Raw genomic sequence first — 15,000 nt, forward strand, 5'->3', positions numbered from 1 at the left:
GACGGGCGCGAAAGAGGGAGAGGAAGGAAGAGCAAGATAGAGGGTGAGAGAGAGGGAGAGATGGAAAGAGGGAGAGGAAGGAAGAGCAAGATAGAGGGTGAGAGAGAGGGAGAGATGGAAAGAGGGAGACTTAAAGGGCGGAGATGATGGACTCACTCTCCGCGGTGTCTCTGGATGCGTAGGGAGTGCTCCCGTCCGTCGTGCAGGACACCCTCGTCCGGCTTCCTGAGCGCTCGCCGAGGGTTCCTGCTCCCAGTAAACACCAACACCTCCAACGCCCCCTTATTCAACTGCACCGAGAGATAGGGCTGGAGGGTGGGAGAGAGAGAGACAAAGAGAGAAAGAGACACAGAGAGAGATTGAGAGCATGAGAGATCTTTCACAGTGACAGAACTTGAAAAACAGATTGAGGACACGTTTGCCTCTCAGCTAAAATAGATGAACCCTAGGCCAGAGAAGGCTCCATCTTCCAGAAGCTTCTGTTACCACGCGCACAGCTCTGTCATTATTACAGACACTTGCAAGTAAAGCAGCACTGGCCCGCTGGTGTGTGTATTGTGCTGTGAGTGGAACTGTCTCTCTAAGTACATCGTCAGTGTGTTTCTGAGAGATGGATGCAGAGCAGATGTTCCGCTTTGTTTTCGGAAAGTGTCTGTGTGACTCGTAACTTCTTAGACGTGGAAACTGACGGTCAGTTGGTTTCTACGTCTAAGAAGTTACGAGTCACACAGACACGGGTTGGTGTTCTCCAGCCAGACTGACCCTTACTGGGCAGTATTCACAATGACACGGCCAATAGAAACACACCGACGTGGGGCGACCAGTCAATAACAACGTAGGACATCTCTCACACAAACCTACTCACAGACTGCAGCAGTGCAGTGGTAGTGTAGATCACACACTGCAACAGTGCAGTGGTAGTGTAGGTCACACACTGCAACAGTGCAGTGGTAGTGTAGGTCACACTGCAGCAGTGCAGTGGTAGTGTAGATCACACACTGCAGTAGTGCAGTGGTAGTGTAGGTCACACACTGCAACAGTGCAGTGGTAGTGTAGGTCACACACTGCAACAGTGCAGTGGTAGTGTAGATCACACACTGCAGTAGTGCAGTGGTAGTGTAGGTCACACACTGCAACAGTGCAGTGGTAGTGTAGATCACACACTGCAGTAGTGCAGTGGTAGTGTAGGTCACACACTGTAGCAGTGCAGTGGTAGTGTAGATCACACACTGCAGTAGTGCAGTGGTAGTGTAGATCACACACTGCAGTAGTGCAGTGGTAGTGTAGGTCACACACTGCAGCAGTGCAGTCGTAGTGTAGGTTACACTGCAGCAGTGCAGTGGTAGTGTAGGTCACACACTGACAGTGGTAGTGTAGATCACACACTGCAACAGTGCAGTAGTAGTGTAGATCACACACTGCAGTAATGCAGTGGTAGTGTAGGTCACACACTGCAACAGTGCAGTGGTAGTGTAGGTCACACACTGCAACAGTGCAGTGGTAGTGTAGATCACACACTGCAGTAGTGCAGTGGTAGTGTAGGTCACACACTGCAACAGTGCAGTGGTAGTGTAGATCACACACTGCAGTAGTGCAGTGGTAGTGTAGGTCACACACTGTAGCAGTGCAGTGGTAGTCTAGATCACACACTGCAGTAGTGCAGTGGTAGTGTAGATCACACACTGCAGTAGTGCAGTGGTAGTGTAGGTCACACACTGCAGCAGTGCAGTGGTAGTGTAGGTCACACACTGCAGCAGTGCAGTGGTAGTGTAGGTCACACACTGACAGTGGTAGTGTAGATCACACACTGCAGCAGTGCAGTGGTAGTGTAGACCACACACTGCAGCAGGTGCAGTGGTAGTGTAGACCACACACTGCAGCAGGTGCAGTGGTAGTGTAGATCACACACTGCAGCAGGTGCAGTGGTAGTGTAGGTCACACACTGCAGCAGGTGCAGTGGTAATGTAGGTCACACACTGCAGCAGGTGCAGTGGTAGTGTAGGTCACACACTGCAGCAGGTGCAGTGGTAGTGTAGACCACACACTGCAGCAGGTGCAGTGGTAGTGTAGATCACACACTGCAGCAGGTGCAGTGGTAGTGTAGGTCACACACTGCAGCAGTGCAGTGGTAGCATAGATCACACACTGCAGCAGGTGCAGTGGTAGTGTAGATCACACACTGCAGCAGGTGCAGTGGTAGTGTAGACCACACACTGCAGCAGGTGCAGTGGTAGTGTAGACCACACACTGCAGCAGGTGCAATGGTAGTGTAGATCACACTGCAGCCGTGCACTGTCAGTGTCTCCACAGTGTCTACCTGGTGGACTAATTTGTCCATGAACCTTCTACTCTTTTACTCAGAGCAGCTCTCAGACTAAAGCCAGACCGTTCTCTGGAAGAGCTAATCTGGCTCACCCAAACCAGTGGTGGAGCTCTCACACACACACTCTGTCTCACACACACACACCTCACTACTGTCAAATGGGGAACAAAATAACGGAGGTATGCATGAGCAAGTTCTGCTCTCGAATGGAGATGCCGATGCGCCTGCTCTCACCCGCTCTGTTGCTCACTCGGTCCCTTACTCTTCTCCTCCCCTAATGGGTGAGAGCGGAGAGAGAGAGAGAGAGAGAGAGAGAGAGACGAGGAGAGAGAGAGAGAGAGAGAGAGAGAGAGAGAGACGAGGAGAGCAGAAGAGCCACATCCACTTCATTTACGATCCGTAATGATTTTCCAAAGGTGACGGTCCCGGACCCTCTCCCTCTTGCGAGGGCGAAGGCAAATTGGACACCATCCATCAAAGGAGTGGGGAGTAAATCTATTTTTACGAGCATGAGAGAAGTGTGGAAGGGAGAGGACAGGAGGACAGGAGGACAGGGCAAACAGGGAGGAAGAGACAGAGAGAGACAGAGGGACATTTTGAGAGCGAAAGATGGAGAGGAAGAGAGGACTTTAGTGGTGGAGACGTGGGATGTTAGGTGTTAAGTTGATGGCCACACCCCGGGCTTTTTCGGAGGAGAGGTGTAGGTTGTTTTAATTAAGCTGATGGCCACACCCTTGGCTTTTCAGAGGAGAAACGTGGGATGTAATGTTTTAATTAAGACGATGGCCACGCCCCTGGGATTTTTGGAGGAGAGGCGTGAGACATAATATTTTAATTAAGCTGATGGCCACGCCCCTGGCCTTTATGGAGGAGAAACATGGGATGTAATGTTTTAATTAAGCTGATGGCCACGCCCCTGGCCTTTTCCGAGGAGAAACGTGAGATGTAATGTTTTAATTAAGCTGATGGCCACGCCCCTGGCCTTTATGGAGGAGACCTGCTTCAGTTTCCTGGGGGCCAGAAGCAATTACAGCCACTCTGGTGGGTAATCAATCTCCTTTATGGCCTGCGAGACAAACTGCTAAACCGCCAACCCCTCTGAGGTCATTAACATTCGCGTCGTCTGAACGTCTCCTCTCTCTTTTTGTTGGCGTCTGTCTCTCTCTCTCTCTCTCTCTCTCTCCGTCTGGCCCAGTATGTTGGGTGTGTGTGCGCGTGCATGTGTGTGTGTCTGTGCGTCTCTTTCTCGACCTTGTATACAGGTAAGCAGTTATCCAAGCAACAAGTTTCACAGGACAAAAGCTTCTTTCTGCTTTACTCCCAAAGACGTGAAGCGTTTGCCTGATGACCTTAAGCACTCGTGCTCAGTTGGAAGAATAATAACACTAAAGTGTTTATTTATGATAAACACTGGCGAGCTGCACTCAAAATGAACATTATTAGTTCCTTTCAGCACATGTGTGCTAATAGTCTGATCTTCAGTACCTGCTCCAACCCACCTGCTGCTGGAAGTTATATGCACATTCTTGACTCTAGTGTCTGAAGTGTAGTTATCACTGTTATATGCACATTCTTGATTCCAGTGTCTGAAGTGTAGTTATCACTGTTATATGCACATTCTTGACTCCAGTGTCTAAAGTGTAGTTATCACTGTTATATGCACATTCTTGATTCCAGTGTCTGAAGTGTAGTTATCACTGTTATATGCACATTCTTGATTCCAGTGTCTGAAGTGTAGTTATCACTGTTATATGCACATTCTTGATTCCAGTGTCTGAAGTGTAGTTATCACTGTTATATGCACATTCTTGAGTCCAATGTCTGAAGTGTAGTTATCACTGTTATATGCACATTCTTGACTCCAGTGTCTAAAGTGTAGTTATCACTGTTATATGCACATTCTTGACTCTAGTGTCTGAAGTGTAGTTATCACTGTTATATGCACATTCTTGATTCCAGTGTCTGAAGTGTAGTTATCACTGTTATATGCACATTCTGGACTCCAGTGTCTGAAGTGTAGTTATCACTGTTATATGCACATTCTGGACTCCAGTGTCTAAAGTGTAGTTATCACTGTTATATGCACATTCTTGACTCTAGTGTCTGAAGTGTAGTTATCACTGTTATATGCACATTCTGGACTCCAGTGTCTGAAGTGTAGTTATCACTGTTATATGCACATTCTGGACTCCAGTGTCTGAAGTGTAGTTATCACTGTTATATGCACATTCTTGACTCCAGTGACTGGTCGTCCTCCTAAAATTCTCAGTTCTTGGTTCATGCTGGCCAGTATAAATCATTCAGATTATGCTACTCTGTATTAATGCAGTGAGACTCCGTGAAAACAATGATCAAGAGTGCAATTATCAGCACTCCTGCAGAGCACTCCTGCAGGCCACTCCTGCAGGGCACTCCTGCAGGGTAACGTGATGATGGTATGGAAGCACAGGTCAGAGTTCGTTACACTACTAGAGCCCTGCTAACATGGAGCTTATGCGGGTGCTGCTTTTTATTTCTTTTGAGATTTTGGGGTGTGTGTCTAAGGGTTAGATGTAGGGTTGGGCACGTTGGTGCGCTATTATCGTGTTAATGAACGAATTAATGGCCACAATTATTTGATCACGCGTCAACTGGCTTTGAATACACAAAGACAAACCACGGATCACAGGGAGGTGAATGCTGGCCTTTACTGGCTGGGGAGGGGTGTCATCACACCTCTCCACCAATGAGAGGCTGTGGATGGTCCTACGATGGCTCACGTGAACCGGAACGGAGAAGCACACCAGAGTGAAGACATAACGGAGAAAGGTAGACATGCCGAATTATTACATGCACATTTTCTTTTAAAATATCGCCCAAATGCAAAATTTAGAAAACTAAAGTTGTTTGTAATGCTGAAATCTCATATCAGCCGAGTACTTAAGTATCACTAAATGCAGTACACACAGTTCATATTTACATTTATTTAGTTTATACTCCTGTTAAAAAGCACCATATTTTTAAAACAAATGGCATTGCGTTGCCGTTTCTTAATGTAGCAGTACTTACATAAAAGTGTGAAGAAGAATACTTTTTAAATGTAATTCCTGAACTCTACAGATAATGCCGTGATCAATCGTGATTAATCGCAGCACATGTGATTAATCACAATTAGGTTTTTTTTTATTTTTTATTTTTTTGCGTTGGCCAGCAGTAGTTAAATGTTCTTGAGTGCATGTTTGTTACTGATGTTTTTGAGTGCACAGTGTACAGTTCAGGGTGCATGTTTTTGGAGCAGATGTTTTGAGGTGAATGTTTCTGGAGCAGGTGTTTTAAGGTGTATGTTTCTGGAGCAGATGTTTTGAGGTGAATGTTTCTGGAGCAGATATTTTAAGGTGAATGTTTCTGGAACAGGTGTTTTGAGGTGCATGTTTCTGGAGCACATGTTACTGGTGCATGTTGTTGTGGGTACACATTTTGGGGCATGTCATGGATGTTTTTGCGGTGGTGTTTCTGGGGATCGTCTCACCTCGCCAGTCTGCCTGCGTCTGCGCCGTGTCTGGACCGTGTTCCGATTCGGGGTGTATCCGGGTCAGGGTGGTGACCCCCCCACGGCCAAACAGAATGATCCCACTGTCTATCTTAGTGCTGAAGGAGAGGGTGATCTCAGAGCCCACGTCAAACTGGACTGGACTGAGCTCCACGTAACCCGGCCTGGAGAAACTCACTGTATGCAGATTCTGAATGGGGGCAAGGGGTATAGGCGAGAGAGAGAGAGAGAGAGAGAGAGAGAGAGAGAGAGAGAGAGAGAGAGAGAGAGAGAGAGAGAGAGAGAGAGAGAGAGAGAGAGAGAGAGAGAGAGAGAGAGAGAGAGAGAGAGAGAGAGAGAGGAGAGAGAGAGAGGAGAGAGAGAGAGAGAGAGAGAGAGAGAGAAAAACAGGAAAGACAGAAGACAGATTACTGAAAAGGCAAACAATTAACTGACTGGATTAAAAAATTTGACAATTACAGAAGTGATTTCTGTTTTCAACACAGTTTCTGTTTGCAGGTATATATATTTATCCATACATACATCTTGTCATGCATCCAGGAAATGGGAACTGCACTACCCAGAATTCCATGACTCGACTCCTCAAATCCTCCTCTCCCCATTACTGAACTCAAACCTGTTCGCTATTATCGCACACACACCTGGATGTTATCTTGGGACTTTGCAAAGTATTGCCCAGTCTTAGTATGCATACTGAGTAGTTTTTGGATTGTTTTTGCTCATTGTCTTATGGTATTTCTGAGCCTGCATATTTGTGGTATTTCTGAATTTTATTTCATTATATTTCTGTTTTATATGTATATGTACACCTACGTTATAGTTTGGAATGGCACATAACTGCACATGCTAGGTTTCCAGAGAAACGGGACGATAGCCAACAGACTTGTCCCTCATCAGCTGTGTTATTATGTAAGGCATTTAGCTGAGAACAGAACCAGAACCAGAACTTGAGCACAGTTCTCATTCTTGAACAAGATAATGAGAATTTTCTCTCATCTGAAGACGAAGGAGAATCATGGGGAGGAGAGAGAGAGAGAGAGAGAGAGAGAGAGAGAGAGAGAGAGAGAGAGAGAGAGAGAGAGAGAGAGAGAGAGAGAGAGAGAGAGAGAGAGAGAGAGAGAGAGAGAGAGAGAGAGAGAGAGAGACATTCATTCCTTTCTGACCTCTATGGAGCAACCCTTGGTTAGTCCGGTGTAGTCGGTGCTGCTCAGCAGGTTGTATGGAGTTCTGGAAACTTCTATATCTTTAATGCAGCCAGCATACTTCCTCAGAGTCACCTCAGGCCTGACACATTGCAAACAGATGAACTCATTCACGAGGCATAACTAATCTAGCACTGAGGGAGCCAGCCTAAAGCTAGTCCCAAGGACACAGATGATCAGCAATGATTCCCTACTGAAAACATATTAAGAGATAGATTAGGCTTAATCCAGTGATTCCCAATCTCAGTTTGTGTGAGAGCTGCAGAAACACATAGATGCACCCAAGATGGGATCTCTAGGACTAGGATTGAGACCTCACCCTCTAATGTAAGAAATTAGACCAGAGCCCCAGATGGAGTGGCGCAGTAGGATTTCCATTACATTATATTTATCTTTGACCAAGAATAAAGCAAAGAAATCCAGAGCGAATGTGGGTGCCGCTGTGTGGGGATGTGAAACCACACATCCTAAACTCAGCAGTTTGTTTAAACACAGTGTAGAATGGGCTGTAGGGGGAATCCAGCATTAAGCAGCTTCAGACTAGATATTCCTCATATTCCTATGGCTGCGGCCTACAGTGGCACAAGGCTAGTGTACATCTCATGGCTGCAGTGTGTTATGTCTCATGGCTGCAGTGTGTTATGTCAAAATTCAGAAACATACCCTACAGCGAACACACATACAATGACAGAGTCCAGATTACATATTCAGAAATAAACCTACATACACACATACAACAACGTAATCAAGATTACATATTCAATTTTTTTAAAGAGGCATCTCATCAAGAAGCACCGTGCAAATCTAGAGCACTCAGTGAATGTGGGTGGAGTGAAGGTGTGGGGTACCTGTAGCTGCCGATAGTGGGCACGCCCCCGAAGAATATCCTGTCGTCCTCCTTCAGGTTGAGGCCAGTGGCGCCACCTGGAGACTCCACAAAGAGCTTCTCCTCTGTGTTCGTCTCCATGTCTACAATGGCCACCGTACCTATGCAACAAGATCATCACAGTGATCGTTACCATGAAAACGTGCATGAGATGAAATGTCTACATTGTAGTAGAGAGCAGAGGTGGACATTCCAAGTTCAGAAAGTAAAAGTACTCACCAAGATTTTGCTCAGGCTTCCTGGATTGTGTTTATTTTACTAATTTTACCTGGTGTGCACTAATTAGAAGATTCAGCAAGCTTGAGTAAAATCCTGGGAAGGAGTTTAACTTTCTGAACCTGGAATGTCCACCTCTCGTAGAGAGTGGGTGTGTGGCTAACGCTGAGGGCTCAGTGTAGGAGAAAACAGTCCCAAAGAGAGACACAAGGGCTCAGTGTAGGAGAGGACAGTCCCAAAGAGAGACACAAGGGCTCAGTGTAGGAGAGGACAGTCCCAAAGAGAGACACAAGGGCTCAGTGTAGGAGAAAACAGTCCCAAAGAGAGACACAAGGGCTCAGTGTAGGAGAGGACAGTCCCAAAGAGAGACACAAGGGCTCAGTGTAGGAGAGGACAGTCCCAAAGAGAGACACAAGGGCTCAGTGTAGGAGAGGACAGTCCCAAAGAGAGACACAAGGGCTCAGTGTAGGAGAGGACAGTCCCAAAGAGAGACACAAGGGCTCAGTGTAGGAGAGGATAGTCCCAAAGAGAGACACAAGGGCTCAGTGTAGGAGAGGACAGTCCCAAAGAGAGACACAAGGGCTCAGTGTAGGAGAGGACAGTCCCAAAGAGAGACACAAGGGCTCAGTGTAGGAGAGGACAGTCCCAAAGAGAGATACAAGGGCTCAGTGTAGGAGAGGACAGTCCCAAAGAGAGACACAAGGGCTCAGCATGTCTTATTTCTATGGTCCAATGTGATTTGTGATGTGTGCAGTATGACCTAGAATGTGTGTATTATGAATTGTGCTGTGTGCAGTATGCTGTGTGCAGTATGAGTTTTACTGTGTGCAGTGTGAGTTGTCCTGTGTGCAGTACGAGTTGTCCTGTGTGCAGTACGAGTTGTCCTGTGTGCAGTACGAGTTGTCCTGTGTGCAGTACGAGTTGTCCTGTGTGCAGTACGAGTTGTCCTGTGTGCAGTACGAGTTGTCCTGTGTGCAGTACGAGTTGTGTTGTGTGCAGTACGAGTTGTGTTGTGTGCAGTACGAGTTGTCCTGTGTGCAGTACGAGTTGTCCTGTGTGCAGTACGAGTTGTCCTGTGTGCAGTACGAGTTGTCCTGTGTGCAGTTTGAGTTGTGTTGTGTGCAGTTTGAGTTGTGTTGTGTGCAGTACGAGTTGTCCTGTGTACAGTATGAGTTGTGTACCTTGCTTTCTCGAGCGGGACATGACGAGACTCTTCCAGCGTCCGTTGTTGTGTCGTTTCTCACTGACGACGGAGCCGGTACCAGAGCCGAGGTCATAACTGACCTTCACATGGCCGTTGATCAGCTCGATACTCATAAAGTCCTTCTGCTCAGAGAGAGGGAGAGAGAGAGGGAGAGTGAGAGGGTGAAAGAAGGAGAGAAAAAAGAGAGGGAGAGAAAATGAGAGTGTGAACGAGAAAAAGAGGCAAAGGGAAAGCGTGGCGGTTACAGTGTATTCAGACTTTAGCTACATTTAGTTACATACACACATTTACATTGTGTGTATATGTATGAGTATGATTGTGTGTGTGTGTGCTTGTGTGTGTGTGTGTATGTATGTATAAGAATGTGACTGTGTGCTTGTGTGTGTGTGTATGTATGTATAAGAATGTGACTGTGTGCTTGTGTGTGTGTATGTATGTATGTATAAGAATGTGACTGCGTGTGCTTGTGTGTGTGTGTGTATGTATAAGAATGTGAATGTGTGTGTGTGTATAAGAATGTGTGTATAAGCATGTTTGTGTGTGCGTGTGTGTGTGTGTGTGTGTGTGTGTGTGTGTGTGTGTGTGTGTGTGTGTGTGGGTGGGTGTTTGTGTGTGTGTATGTATCTATAAGAATGTGAATGTGTGTGTGTGTGTGTGTGTATAAGCATGTTTGTGTGTGCGTGTGTGTGTGTGTGTATGTATCTATAAGAATGTGAGTGTGTGTGTGTGTGTGTGTGTATAAGAATGTGTGTATAAGCATGTTTGTGTGTGCGTGTGTGTGTGTTTGTGTGTGTGTGTGTACATTACCATGTCTTTGGTTGCAAGGTACATCATCAAGGCATTGCTGGAGAAGGTGCGGAATGCAAATGTCACCGTGGAAACATTGGGGTTCCATCTTGTGGGGCGACTGACAGCAGCGTAGCCCTCCCCATCAAACTGGACCGTACCTTCAGAGTCCGAGGGCTGTGGGCTACACACACACACACACACACACACACACACACACACACACACACACACACACACACACACACACACACACACACAGTTTTGAAAATGGCAATACATTGAAACCTGGCGTAGACTAGGATTTGTGCGTTTGTGTGTGTTTATGAATGCACTCTGTGTACATTCATTTGAACCTGTACATGTACCTGACTACACATCCTTTACAATCTCCATCTCTCTCTCTGTAGTTCCACAGGCCGATGGGTTTACCATCCAAATACGTCTCGCCCATACAGCCCGAGAATGTAATTGTTTTCACAGCTTCTGCTTTCTACACACACACACACACACACACACACACACACACACACACACACACACACACACACACACACACACACACACACACACACACACACACACACAGGTCAGGGATGCATGGTCAGGTGTTTTTCATGGGACTGATGTGTAGCAGCACTGTAGCAAGTGTACCTTCACATTTCCCAGCATGCCCCCCACGAACAGGTACGCGTTCTGATCCACGTCCAGCACAGTGTAGTGCTCAGGTGAGTTGGCACTCTGTGAGGTTGGCATGATGCCCGCTCTGGGTCCCTCCAGAGCTCGGACAGAGAGACTGCCATTCAGACCGACGCTGAAACAACATACACCTCAAAGCAGTCAAATACAACTGACGTGAACACAACTAACTCAAAGACATCAGACGCAAAGACATCAAAACCTGAACAACAACACAGCTAAGTCTGAGCCCACTACAGCAAACTTTAACACATCCAAACCTGAGCTGAACTAAAACACATTCAAAACCACTAACTCAAATATACATCAGTTAAGCTCAATGGGGCCATCACATTCAACTCAACACATCAAGTTAAAATTCCTGAACTCAACACTTTAACTAATAATTAATAATCAAATACGTAAAAACCTGAAGTTAAAGCACTTAATTCAAACACATCAAAACCCAAACTGAAAAGACTTTAACTCAAATATATTAAACAAAACTCAATATATTAAAACCTAAAGACAAAATATGTAAACACTACATAATCTGTATTCAATGTTTATGTAAAACACTCAAATGTCAACTCGACGTGTTTAACTGAAATAAACATGAACTAAACAAGTTTAACTGAAACACTCACATGAGAACAGGTTTAAATGAAACATTTAAACGTAACACTCAAAATGCGAGCCCGACAGATTTAACTGAAACAACTCAAACGTGAGCTCAACAGGTTTGAGCTTGAGAGGTGAAAGTACCCTAACAGGTCTACTTCACTCTCTTTGATTGACTGAAGCTTTACTCAGCTGGCCTAGGTCTCCTGAGACATGACTGTACCACACAGGTGTTTTGTGTGTGTGTGTGAGAGAGAGAGAACAGTGTGTACCGTGAAGCTTCAATTCGGTGCCAGTTACCATCGTTAATGAGGAGGTCGGGGTACTCCACCCGGCCGACCCCTGAGCCCACATCCCACAGGAAGTTCACCTTTCCCTTCCTCATCTCAACTGCCAGGAAGTCCACCTACACAAAGCCCACAAAGAAAATGTAGGAGGCATGTGAACACACTTTTATTTGTGTGTGTGTGTGTGTGTGTGTGTGTGTGTGTGTGTGTGTGTGTGTGATTTCTCAGGGGAAATCATTGGATAACATCAGATGAAACAGCCTCCATTTAAACTTTCAGCTAATTGCTGGTGCTGCCACACTTCAATGGCCTGATAACACACCTACCTCACGGGATGTGTCTATGTGTGTGTGTGTGTGTGTGTGTGTGTGTGTGTGTCCTTGTGTTACGGAATGAGAGAAGGAGAAACAAGCTTTTATTATTTCACTCTTAGCCGCAGGTAATCTCTGTTTATCTCTGGATTTAAGGTAATAAACATGATGAGCGTTTTGCCTAATTAGGGCAGTCATGATCACTGTCCTAAGGGCTCCGATGGCTTGGCGCTATCAAGGCTGTAAGAGAGAATGATGGCATTGCGGAGCTGAACGCTAATGTAGGTGTTTAGGCTAAGATCAACCAGTTAACAACCCAAACACATCTTTAACTGCCACCGTTTTGGACTGAGAAATATTGTGCAGTGAAAACGGAGTAATTTGGACAGATTCTTCAGCTTTTAAAAATCTGCTTAAAATATCTTGAAAGCAAAGCAGAACAGAGAGGGGTGTGATGGGAAAAGTTTCCACCCTCACATATTGGGCGGAGCCTAGGTAGAAGAGGAGGTTGTCGGCGGCGACGGTCTTCACGTTCAGGACGATGGTGTTGTACCGGCCCTTCTTGATGTCCGGCTGGTACGTGCGGATGCAGTCGCCACCGGATGACACGGACACTTTGATCTGGAGTTCAAAGGTCAGGTAAAACATCATTAACAAAATGAAATTTGTATATAATAGCTATTAGAAAAATACTGCATGAATTTCCAATGATGATAAAACTATTACAAATCAAATAAATGCACACACGCGCACACACACACACACACACACACACACACACACACACACACACACACACACACACACACACTTACAGAGTTGGCCTGCTTGCGGGCCTGGTTAATAAGCTCTTTGATCTGAGAGATGTTCTTCCGGAGGTTCTCCTGTAGCTCCTGGATGGGCTTCAGCTTCTCCAAGAGACGGTCTGCTTCATCCTCCAGATCCCTCACCTTAGCCCCAGCTGCATGGACTACACACACACACACACACACACACACACAAAATACACACACACAAAATACACACACACACACACACAAAAGAAATACACACACACGAGATACACACAAATGTATACAGACACATGCACACAAATACATATACAAAAATGCACGCACATGTGAATATGAAAACAAACACAGGTACACATATACACACACACATTCAAACACATACACAGAAATTCATACCCCATATCAAACACAGTAAAATAACATTAACACACCCACAAATGCACACATGAACCAATGCACATGTATACACACACACACACACACACACACACACACACACACACACACACACACACACACAAAGGGAGGGTGTTATCAGACACTTTAACCAATGAACATCAACATCTTGCCATAAAAAAATGAAATAGAAAATAATGAATGAAGGAGAGATCATCCAGGTTTGAAATGTCACATTTAGTAATGTATGTAATCAGAGAAAAGGAGCTGTTATTGAAAGGACGAGATGGCAGAAATACGACTCGGTGTGCATTCCCAATTAGCATAATCTTAGCTAAAGCACACATTAGGCTAACGAGCTTAGCGATGCCTTCAATAGAGTCTGCTTTAGCCCTGCTGAGTAGCAACAAAGGGACGCAAAGAGGAGCAGAGAATGAGAACAAACAGTTGAGCTCAGATCGCTTTCTCTCTCTCTCTACCCCTCCCAGTCTTTTCCCCTTTCTTTCTCTCATGCTCTCACTCTCTCCCTCTCTCTCTCCTCTTTATCCAAATCTCTTTCTCTCTCTCCCTCCCTCTCTCTGTTTTTCTCCCCTTCCTTCTCTCATCCTCTCCCACTCTCTCTCTCTCCTTCACTTTATCCGAATCTCTTTCTCTCTCTCTCCCTCCCTCTCTCCCCATCTTTTTCCCTTTCCTTCTCTCATCCTCTCTCACTGTCTCTCCTTCACTTTCTCTCAATCTCTCTCTCTCCCTCTGTCTATCCTTCACTTTCTCAATCTCTCTTCCTCACTCTCTCCCAGTCTTTCTCCCTTTTTCTTTCACTCACTCTCTGACACACACACTCTCTATCTCATTCACTCCCTCTCTATCTCTCCCTCTATCTCTCCTTCACTTGCTCAACCTCTCTTCCTCTCACTCTCTCTCTGTGTCTCTCTCTCTCGTGCACTCTCCCAAACGTTCTCTCTCCCTCTCTCTCTCCACCTCCCTGCCCCTCTCCATCTCTCTCCCGTGCATGTGTGAGGACAAGTGTGCAGAGTCTCATGCAGATGCCAGAGAGCAGGTGGAGCAGAAAGGTGGAGCAGGTGGAGCAGAAAGGTGGTGTACGTACTTATCGCTGTCGACGTTCAAAATACAATAGGGGAGAAAAAAGGATAAAATATGATCGTAAGACACAGTGAGACACTTTGAATCACACAGGCTACAGTTTAAAGTGGAAAGAACAGCAATCAAGCAAAGTTGTACACAGTGAAAATGTCTTATTACAGCAATATTCTGCAACTCCTCTTTAAAAGCACCATGACAACGTTTTTGAACAGCAGGTGGCGCTAAAGTTTTCAAAGTCTTTGCTAATGACTGCTTGATGGGTTTGCATGTGATGCCTTACACAAAGGTCCACAACATTATCTGATATTAACACTGATCTGCTAACAGTATCTGACCTGCTTACACTATCTGATCTATGTCTCTCACCCAAGAGGGAAAATATGTCTGCTGTTCTAATTAATGCCGTAGAACATTTATATACACAGTAAAAAAAAGAGTTTATAAGAAAAAAAAAACTCCTACTGTTTTTCTCAGGATCTTGGATGAGGTTGTTGGCCTTCTTGACGTCGTCCTGCAATCTGCTGTAGTTCCTCTTCAGACCCATGAGGTTGAGGTTCATGTCTCTGAGGCGCTCCAGCACGTCCAGTGCTGTTGAATTTGCCTCATTCGCCTTCTGCTTCGTGGCCTGGATCTTAGCCGCGGTGTCTGCACAGAGCAAACGGACGT

General features: G+C 45.7%; 1 protein-coding gene across 1 annotated transcript in view; it reads right to left on the bottom strand.

The window, feature by feature from the left end:
- Window positions 1-15,000, bottom strand: part of lama2 (laminin, alpha 2) — a 170,019-nt gene that overhangs the window by 8,382 nt on the left and 146,637 nt on the right. Inside the window, 13 exon segments of the mRNA XM_077016596.1 lie at window positions 157-308; window positions 5,832-5,885; window positions 5,887-6,042; window positions 7,016-7,136; window positions 7,903-8,041; window positions 9,338-9,482; window positions 10,168-10,330; window positions 10,515-10,639; window positions 10,801-10,960; window positions 11,718-11,851; window positions 12,521-12,664; window positions 12,859-13,013; window positions 14,797-14,979. Coding sequence (XP_076872711.1) covers window positions 157-308; window positions 5,832-5,885; window positions 5,887-6,042; window positions 7,016-7,136; window positions 7,903-8,041; window positions 9,338-9,482; window positions 10,168-10,330; window positions 10,515-10,639; window positions 10,801-10,960; window positions 11,718-11,851; window positions 12,521-12,664; window positions 12,859-13,013; window positions 14,797-14,979 — 1,831 coding nt within the window.

This window comes from Brachyhypopomus gauderio, chromosome 9 (genome assembly GCF_052324685.1).
Source record: "Brachyhypopomus gauderio isolate BG-103 chromosome 9, BGAUD_0.2, whole genome shotgun sequence".
NCBI lineage: Eukaryota > Metazoa > Chordata > Actinopteri > Gymnotiformes > Hypopomidae > Brachyhypopomus > Brachyhypopomus gauderio.